At 38.7% G+C, this 10663-nt stretch overlaps 1 protein-coding gene across 1 annotated transcript; it reads right to left on the reverse strand.

Moving 5' to 3' along the window:
* Positions 1-9219: 9219 nt before the first annotated feature.
* On the reverse strand, positions 9220-10158 carry LOC113835151 (olfactory receptor 5B3-like). The gene has a single exon (XM_027410812.1). It carries the CDS (start codon positions 10156-10158, stop codon positions 9220-9222), a length of 939 nt encoding a protein of 312 aa, XP_027266613.1.
* Positions 10159-10663: the final 505 nt, after the last annotated feature.

Consider the following 10663-nt stretch of genomic DNA (forward strand, 5'->3'; position numbering starts at 1 on the left):
CCATACTCCTGTATAGGTAGGATCAACATAGTAAAAATGGCAATCTTGCCAAAAGCAATCTACAGATTCAATGCAATTCCCATCAAAATCCCAACACAATTCTTTACAGACCTTGAAAGAACAGTACTCAATTTCATATGGAAAAACAAAAACTCCAGGACACCCAAAACAACCATGTACAATAAAGGAACTTCTGGAGACATCACCATCCCAGACTTCAATCTCTATTATAGAGCCATAGTCCTGAAACAGCTTGTTATTGGCACAAAAATAGACAGGTTGACCAATGGAATTGAATTGAAAACCCTGATATTAGCCTACACACCTATGAACACCTGATTTTTGGCAAGGAAGCTAAAGTTATGCAATGGAAAAAAGAAAGCATCTTCAACAAATGGTATTGGCATAACTGAATGTGCACATGTAGAAGATTGCAGATAGATAGAGCCATATTTATCACCAAGGCATCAATGACCTCAACATAAATTCAGCCACACTGACCCTCTGAGAAGGGAAGGTAGGAGGTACCCTGGAAAAAATTGGTCCAGAAGACTGCTTTCTGAACATAACACCAGTAGCACAAACATTGAGATCGACAATTAATAAATGGACCTCCTGAAAGTGGGAAGCTTCTATACGGCAAAGGACACAGTCTGCAAGTCAAAACACCATCCAACAGAATGGGAAAAGTTATTCACCAACCCTGCATCTGACAGAGGGCTATCACCAAAATATACAATGAAGTCAAGAACCTAGCCTCCAAAACACCAAACAATGCAATTAAAAAGTGGAGTGCAGAAATAAAAAGAGAATCCTCAACAAAGGAATCTAAGATGGCTGAAAGACACTTAAGAAAGTGCTCAACATGCTTAGCCATCAGGAAAATGCAGCTCAAGACCATTCTGAGATACCATCTTACTCCTATCAGAATGACTAAAATTAATAACACCAATGACAGTCTATGCTGGAGAGGATATGGAGAAAGAGGAACACTCCTCCATTTCTGGTGGCAGGGCAAACTTGTACAACCACTTTTGAAATCAGTATGGTGGTTTCTGAGGAAAATGGGAATCAGTTTACCTCAAGATACAGAAATTCCTCTCTTGGGCATATACCCAAAGAATGTGCATTCCTGCAATAAGGACATATGTTCAACTATATTCATAGATGCATTATCTGTAATAGCCAGAACCTGGAAGCAATCTAGATGCCCCTCAACTGAAGAATGGATAGTGGAAATGTGGTATATTTACACAATGGAGTACTGCTCAGCAAAAAATAAAATGGAATCTTGAAATTCACAGGCAAATGGATGGAACTAGAAGAAACCATCCTGAGTGAGGTAACCCAGTCAGAAAAAGATAAACATGGTATGTACTCACTCATATATGATTTTAGACATAAAGCAAAGCATTGCCAGTCTATAGTCTACACTTCCAGAGGTGCTAGGAAACAAGGAGGATCCCAAGAGAAGATTGCATAGTACCTCGAAGAAAGGGAGGGGGAGGAGAACCCCTGAACAAAGTGGAATCACGGGATGTGGGTGGAAAGGAAGGAGGTGGGAAGGCAAGATGGGGAGGGAGGAGGAGAACAGGAGGCCTGAGAGAGGGGAGGAATAGAGGAGGGCAGTAATGGAGACACCTTGATAGAGGGAGACAATGCAGTTATGGAGAGATGTCTGGCACAGGGGAAATGTTGGGGGATCCACAGTGACTAACCCAACTAAAAATCCAAGCAGTGGGGAGAAAATGCCATTGATGCCTATAATGAGATTGGTGTCTACCTTGGTTACCATTCCTACAGCCTTCATCCAGTAGCTGTTTGAAGCAGAAACAGGCACCCACAGCTAATCACTGAACCATACCCCTCGAATCCAGTTGTGGAGAGGTAGGAGGGATGAACAAAGAAGCCAAGACAGTTCTGCAGAAACCCGCAGAAACAGTTGACCAGAACAAGTGAGAAAATAGGACACTAGTCACAAAGATGTAGAAACACCATTGGACCAAACCAAGCCCTCTGAATGTGGGTGCCAGCTAGGAGGCCAAGACAGTCTATGGGACCTCTAACAGTGGAGCCAGTCTTTAACCCTAGAGAACAGATGGACTTTGGGAGCCTATTCTCTATGGAGGGATTCTATTGCAGCCCAGATACAGCAAGGAGGGCTTAAGCCCTTCCCCAAACGATAAGAAAGACTTTGATGGTCCCTGGTGGAGGGCCTCACTATCCCTGGGGAGGAGTTTGGGGATGGGTTGCAGGGGTGGTGAACATGGGAGGATGGGAGGGTGAGGGAATGGGTGTATGTATATGTAAATATGAGTAGTAATTAAAGAATTTAAATAAAATATTCATGTATTGGAGCCTAAGACTCAAGGTGACTTCATTAATAAATGAGACCTTTAGGGGAGATGCTTAGTACTTGTAGCAACTCTCAGTGTGTGCTCATCTTATAGGAGGCAATGAACCAGTTTCCATATCATTAAGGATCACTGAACACATTCAAGGCTGTGAGGGAGTTAGCTAGATCTTTTTGTGTGTTTCCTTCTTCCATTTAGTAAGGATTCAGAATTCACACCTGTGAGAATGGTAAGAATTCAGGCAATAAGTTAGCATGCCCCTGTCACCTGGCATAATGTATTCAGACAGTACGCTGGTCAACCCTGGGTTCCATGATTGGTAGTCTGCATGCAGTGGAAAGTACTGCTTTAAAAGACAGACACTGGCCCACTCACACTCCTCTCTTTCCCACTCTCTTTTCTGCTGTTCCTCTGGAGCAGACAAGACATTTCCTATCACATCATGAATGACACTTTTGAAATTTTTGTCACACATAATGTGCCTTGTTCTTCCTGATGTCATGTTTGAAAGAGAAAACAAATTAAGGAATATGACTGCCATTTTAACTCCTGGATATGTTGCTCAGGATAATGAAATGTGTCCAATCTTGTTAGTAGCTGATGTGGAAACCAATAGGTTAGTAGATTTAGATAATACTTCCACTTGAGCAGCTATGCTACTTAGGAAACTTGGCATCCATACTTACGTGGCATGTATCCAAACACTCTTAACCCAGTGTAAGACAGCATACTGATCTCTCTGAACTACAGAGATTTCAAGAGTTCATTTTGTCATTGATTGTTCTACCAACTCCCACTGAACTCTTCCTGTGGCTTTTAGATGCCAATGAACCATGAATTCTCATGGGTACTAAAGGTGTCCAACCCTGAAAATTTGGGCTTGCCAGTCTCCCAAACTGAGTAGCACTTATTATGTAAAAAAATAAAATTATGGTGACTGTGCTTCATTGAATATACATGATTTTTATTAACTAAATAGATTTGTTTATTGTTTTACCCAAGTTACCCCTCCCACCTCCCCACAATTCCCCCTCCCAAATCTCCTCTCTGGCCCTCATCAAATCCACTCTCACTCTGGTTTTATTCAGAAATGGCCATAATCACATGGGTGTCAGCAAAGCATGGTATATCAAGTTGAGGTAGGACTAAGCTCCTCCCTTCATATTAAGGCTTGGTAAGGCAAGACAGTATGAACAATAAACTCCAAAAACCATGTCATAGCCTCAGTAGCAGGTCCCATTCCTATTGCTAGGAATCTTATAAAACTCCTATGAACCTACAGGTTTTTTTGTTGGTTGTGGTGGCGGTGGGTTGTTTTTGTTTATTTGTTTTTGTTTTTGTTTTGTTATGTGTTTGTTTTTCAAGACATGGTTTCTCTGTGGCTTTGTAGGCTGTCCTGGAACTAGCTCTTGTATACCAGGTTACTCTGGAATTCACAGAGATCTGCCTGCCACTGCCTCCCAAGTGCTGGGATTAAAGGCATGTGCCACCACTGCCCGGAGCTAACATACATGTTTTTTTATTAGTTCAAATTAGGAACAAGCTTGTTTCACATGTCAATCCCTTCTCCCTCTCCCTTTCCCTCTCCCTCTCACTTTCCCTCCCATCACCCCACCCCCTCCCACGATCTACCCCCCCCACTCTATCCACCCTCCACTCCCCAGGCAGGATAGGGCCCTCAATGGGGCTCCACAAAGTTCACCACATCATCCTGGGCTGGGCCTAGGCCCTTCCCCATATGTCCAGGGCAAGAGTGCATCCCTTCATGTGGGATGGGCTCTCAAAGTCCCTTCTTACACCAGAGAAAAATACTAATCTACTACTAGGGGGTCCTCTGGAGTGCAGAGGCCTCCTCATTGACATCCATGTTCAGGGGTCTAAATCAGTCCTGTACTGGCCTCCTAGACAGCATCTGGGGTCGATGTGTTCCCGCTTGTTCAGTCTAGCTGTTTCTGTGGGTTTCACCGGGCTGGTAACGACCCTTTCCATCTTCATTCCTCCCTCTCTGCAACTAAATTCCAGAAATCAGTTCAGTGTATATCTGTGGATGTCTTCCTCTGCTTCCATCAGTCACTGGATGAAGGCTCTAGGATGGCAAAAAAAAAGTAGTCATCAGTCTCATTTTAGAAGAAGGGCATTTAGGTTATCTCTCCACCATTGCCTGGATTGTCAGTTCATGTCATCCTTGTAGCTCTCTGGAAATATCCCTAGTGCCAGATCTCTCCTTGGACCTATAATGGCTCCCTCTAATATGGTATCCCTCATCCTGCTCTCTTCTATTCTTCCCCCAACTCAAAATTTCTACTCCTCCATTTCCTCCTCTCCTCCTGCTCTCATTCTGGCAGCTCCCTTACCCAATGCTCCCAATTAGCTCAGGATTTCCTGCCCTTCCCATTCCTAGGGTCCATGCATTTATTCCTTAGAGTCCTTCGTGTTTCCTAGTTTCTTTGGCGAAGAGGATTATAGGCTGGTAATCCTTTGCTCTATGTCTAAAATTCATATATGAGTGAGAACATACCATGTTTGTCTTTTTGTAACTGGGTTTACCTCACTCAGGATGGTTTCTTCTAGTTCCATCCATGTGCGTGCTAATTTCAAGATTCCATTGCTTTTTTTTCTGCTGAGTAGTACTCCATTGTATTCCATTTTCTCTATCCATTATTCAGTTGAGGGGCATCTAGGTTGCTTCCAGGTTCTGGCTATTACAAAAAATGCTTCTATAAACATGGTTAAACATATGTCCTTGTTGTATGAACGTGCATTATTTGGTTATATGCCCGAGAGAGGAATTGATGGATCTTGAGGTAGACTGATTCCCATTTTTCTGAGTAACTGCCATACTGATTTCCAAAGTGGTCTTGCAAGTTTGCACTCACACCAGCAATGGAGAAGAGTTCCTTTTTCTCTACATCCTCTCCAGCATAGATTGTCATTGGTGTTTTGATTTTAGCCATTCTGGCTGGTGTAATATGGTATCTCAGAGTTGTTTTGAGTTGCATTTCTCTGATGGCCAAGGATTTTGAACACTTTCTTAAGTGTCTTTCAGCCGTTTCAGATTCCTCAATTGAGAATTCTCTATTTAGTTCTGCACCCCACTTTTTAATTTCATTGTTTGGTGTTTTGGTGGCTAGCTTCTTGAGTTCCTTGTATATTTTGGAAATCAGCCCTCTATTATAGAGCCATAGTTCTGAAAACAGCTTGGTCTTGGCACAAAACTAGACAGATAGACGAATGGAATCAAATTGAAAACCCTGATATTAACCCACACACCTACGAACACCTTATTTTTGACCAAGATGCTAAATAAATACAATGGAAAAAAAGATAGCATCTTCAACAAATGGTGCTGGCACAACTGGATTCAGAAATGCAGAAGATTGCAGATAGATCCATACCTGTTACCATGCACAAAACTTAAGTGCAAATGAATCAAAGATCTCAACATAAATCCAGCCACACTGAATTTTCTAGAAGAGAAATTGGGAGATTCCCTTGAATAAATTGGCACAGGAGACTACTTCCTGAACATTATGCCAGTAACATAGACACTGGGGTCTGAAATTAGTAAATGGGACCCCTGAAACTGAGAAGCTTCTGCAAGGCAAAGGACACAGTCAGTAAGACAAAACAACAGCCCACAGAATGGGAAAAGATCTTAACCTACATGTTTTTTTAAAACAAGTGTCATTCAATTTGAATATTGAAATTCACTTTAAAACTTTGAAACTTTCCTATATTTAGCCAACGTAAATTTCATCATATCCATTTCCACACCTTCCTTCAAAATCCCCTAAGCCCAAGCAAACATGTATATTTCTCTAATTAATACAAATTTTAATTAACAAAATAATTAATGTTTACTTACATTGCATCCTCCCCTCCAAGCTCCAACTCCTCCCACATACCCCTCACCCAGACAAATTGATGGTTTCATATATATAATATATATATATATATACTATTATATGATATAGTATATATAATATACTACGTAATCATTCAAGCTTCTAAGTCCATTTAGGGTGGCTTTGTTAATCAGGTCTCACCAGTTATATCGAATAAGCAATTAGGGATCTTATCCCTGGAGTAGCTAATTCTCGATCTTTCAGTACTTAGTTGCCTATAGTTCTTTACCTGGTGATGTGATATTTTTCTTTTGTATAGCATTTGTGTTGGTATTGCCATTTAGTATTGTTGGTGAATCATGGATGTTGCTTTCATGTCATTTTTTTAAAAAAATTATTAAAAAATTTATTAGCTGAAGCCAATTAGTGCTATTCATAGCTGTACAATTGTGAGATTTTTCTACCAAGAATGAAAAAAACATATCAATAGACACCTCCCAAAGAAAGTAGGGTTGTTACATGTGTTCATTTGCAAATGAGCCCTCCACAGTCTTCACTTAGACCAGTTGTGGTCATCTCTAACAGCCTCTGCTTCAAAAGGAAACTTCTTTATCAGGAGTTAGAGCCACACAAATCCACGGGCGTATGGGAAGCATTTAGATTTCAGTTGTAATATTTTATTTACTTGTGGGATTTCTCAAACACTAATACCAATTATTCACATGATATATTTAACATATTAATGATATTTAAGGTTTTATTTAAGCTATGTGCTACATGTCACATAATTAGACATCAATTCTTAGTAAAATTTATTACAGAGTTTGATGTTCTACTTGATAAAGGGAATCCCAGGACATAATTATGAACAGATGCGACGAATGGAAACTCAGTGAGAACAGGAAATTAGCAATGTCTCCTGAAATGTGGTGAATGTAGCTGAAGTTGGTAATTATTATGTGTGATTCACTATCACAACACATGATTAAATGGTTCAAACTATTGGTTTAACTGTATTCAACAGATATCTTACTCATTTATCAATTATTTTTGGAGAAGCTATACTGGCAAAACATCTGACATAATACTAAACATAATTATTTTTATCACTATATGTTAATTATACACAAAAGTTTTCTTATAGCATTTTATACACACATACAGTTATTTTAAGCTATTGTCTAATACACCCCATCACTTTCTATCACACATACCTGTGTATGCATGTATGTGATTTGTTCATGTATGAGCATGTGTGTGTGTGAAGGTAGAAATATATTTGAACAATATATACAAACAAAATGTTTTCTACTACAATGAAATTTATATTTCACATAAGAAAGATGAATAGGTATTGATAATATGAATACATGTTCGCTAACTTTAAAAACAAACTGTGGAGAATGACAGAGTAGTTCAGGATACTGTAGGCAGTGAGTTGAGCACTACTCAGTCATGAATGTGGTGACTGCAGTATTCTTTGAAATAGTAACATTTGAGCAAAGTCCAGAAAGGAATGAGATCCTTTCTCAAAGGTCCTGAGGCAAGATCATAGTTATAACCATATAGAAAAAGCAATGATAAGAAGTGAAGACATGACAGGAGAGAATGCAAAAAAAAAAAAACAATGTAGAAAAGAAATAGCCAATTGTTTCATAAAGGGATGTAAACATTATTTCTCTTTTGTTATGACAGTCTAGACTAGTTAGTAGTAAAAAACATTGATTTTTAAATTTTTATTATGTTTATATGTTCTTTGTCAAGTTATCCTACTGAAAATTAATATGTGACTATTTTGACCACACAAAATATCATGACCAAGCAGAAGTACTAATCCATAGAAGTCATCAGAAGATTACATCTTTCATTAAAATATACACAAAGAATTTTCACTGTATTTTAATAATGCATTATCTGAAACTGTATTCACAGAATTGCAAGAAAGTAATTAATTAATTTGTAGCCTTTACAACATAATATCCAAATTAAAAATTAAATTATCAATAATAAATGCTGATTATTTTCTCTATTTCCAACTGAAAAAAAAATTGAATGAATTTAAACACATATATGTATAAAACAGGGTATTTATCATGAATATGGTTTCACATGATAGTGGAGAGTGTAAAACCACTAATATATTGACTGAAATTTACAGAAAAAAGAAAGTGTGTAGCCAGTGCAGTCTGAATTCAATATCCTAAGAAAGGAAAGAATGAGCTAAGTAACATAAACTTTGAAGCTCAGACAGAAGATCTGAGGTAAAAGACTAAGAAAAGATATTATATAATATATATAAGATGGAAGAAAGGGGAAGGAGGAAAGAAAGAAGGTAGGTAAGAGAAGGGGGATAGCAGAGGATGGGGAAACAAGATGGGAGAGAAGACAAGGGAAAGGAACAGGACCACATACAGAGACAGTGAGAGGAAGAACTGGTTCTTTCACAGGCTTCTGTTCTATTCAGGAGAACCTACAATGAATGAGATGCTGTCAACAAATATAGATGATGGCAAATCATTATAAATTCACTGTTATAAGTAGAAGATATTTTTAGAGAAACCCTTGCAGGCACAAATAGGCAAATCTCACATGTTTACCTGGGTTAATCTAAATCCAGTGAAATGGACAGATGATATCAACCTCCACAGCAGCCATACAATTTAAATTAAAAATTACTCATGTCCATGAGTGTCTTTCTTCTTAAGTTGCCCATATGCATGTCTATTGTTCACAAGCTTCTCTCTACACTTGTGTGATCTAATTTCAACATACTAAGGCAAGATGAAGAAAATGAGTAAATCCGTCAATATCCTGATTTGAGGTTTGTGTAGGCAATGCCTCATGTTTTACACGCCATAATTTAGGTACATTTTTCAAAAAATAATTTTCTGTTTGTTTCTTTCTGTAAAAAGTATTCCCTGGACTTTCACTAAAGGTGGAGTTTAAATGTAACTCAGGGACGAGAAAATATCACAAAGAATGAATCCAAGTATCATGAGTCCCTGAAGTGAGAAGTCAAGTCATGAAAACTTTGCATCCCAAACTATCTTTTTGAATGCACACTTCACTTCTTTGTTCCTCAAGCTGTAGACCAGAGGGTTCAGCATGGGAATGACCATGGTGTAAAACACAGATGTCATTTTGTCTGTGTCCATGGAGTGACTAGAGGTGGGCTGTAAGTACATGAATATAATTGTCCCATAGAAAATAGACACTGCAGTGAAGTGTGAGGCACATGTGGATACAGCCTTTAGATATCCAGCACTTGACTTCATCTTTAGGATAGTGACAAAAATGAATATGTACGATATCCAGATAACTAAGAGAGCAACAAAGACATTGAAGCTTGCTACATAAATAAGAACCAACTCACTAACATGTCTATCAGAGCAAGAGAGAACCATGACTGCAGGAATATCACAAAAAAAGTGGTGAATCACATGAGCCCCACAGAAAGAAAGACTGAAAGTGTCCCCAATTTGAATGGAGGCATTCAGGAAACCACAGAAATAGGAACATATAGAAAGACACACATACACACTTCTAGTCATAGTGGTAGCATAGTATAGTGGCTTACACACTGCTGTGTATCGATCATAGGCCATTGAGGCCAGGAGATAACTCTCAGCAGTAGCAAAGGCTACAAAAAAGAACATCTGAGTAGCACAGTCATTGTAGGAAATGACCTTGTATTCTGTAAGAAGGCCAGTCATGACTGTGGGCGTTACAGCTGAGGAATAACAAAAATCAACAAAGGACAGGTTGCCTAGGAAAATGTACATAGGTGTATGAAGTCTTGAGTCCAGCACAATAAGGAGGATCATCCCCAGGTTTCCCACTAGGGTGATGGTGTAGATGAGCAGGAAGGTGATGAAAAGGGGAATCTGTAGTCCTGGTTCATCAGTGAGTCCCAGCAGAAGAAAGTGTGTCACTTCTGTCCTGTTGTTCATCTGTGTCATCTTTCAATCATGATGGCCCACAACCAGGGAAAAGGAGGAACATGATGATGAAGAAGATGAACTAAAATAGAAAAGCATAAATGAATACATGTGCCTTTTGATCAAAGAATCTGTACAATGAGATTGTCTGGAAAATGGAACTTTTCCCAAATTGAATCTGATGTTCTATGTATATAGACAGTTACATATAATAGATTTTGGAAATTATGAATGGGAGTCTACCAAGGTTTATAATTTTGTATTCTGTATAGTCATAAATAGATGGGGATTATTTAATATTTGTAAAAGGAATGTGTCTCCAAATTTACATCTGACTACTTATATCTCACAATCTGTGTTGGTTACTTTTCAAGGTCTGCTCTAGACGTGCACTTTAGATGACTACTCTGTGAATCCTTTGAATGACATTATGACTTGCTTTACTGGATAGTAACCAGAGAAACATCAGACTTTACAATAGCAACTAACAACATAAAATATCTTGGGGTAATGCTAACCAAACAAG

This window comes from Cricetulus griseus, unplaced genomic scaffold, assembly GCF_003668045.3.
Source record: "Cricetulus griseus strain 17A/GY unplaced genomic scaffold, alternate assembly CriGri-PICRH-1.0 unplaced_scaffold_335, whole genome shotgun sequence".
Classification (NCBI taxonomy): Eukaryota; Metazoa; Chordata; class Mammalia; order Rodentia; family Cricetidae; genus Cricetulus; species Cricetulus griseus.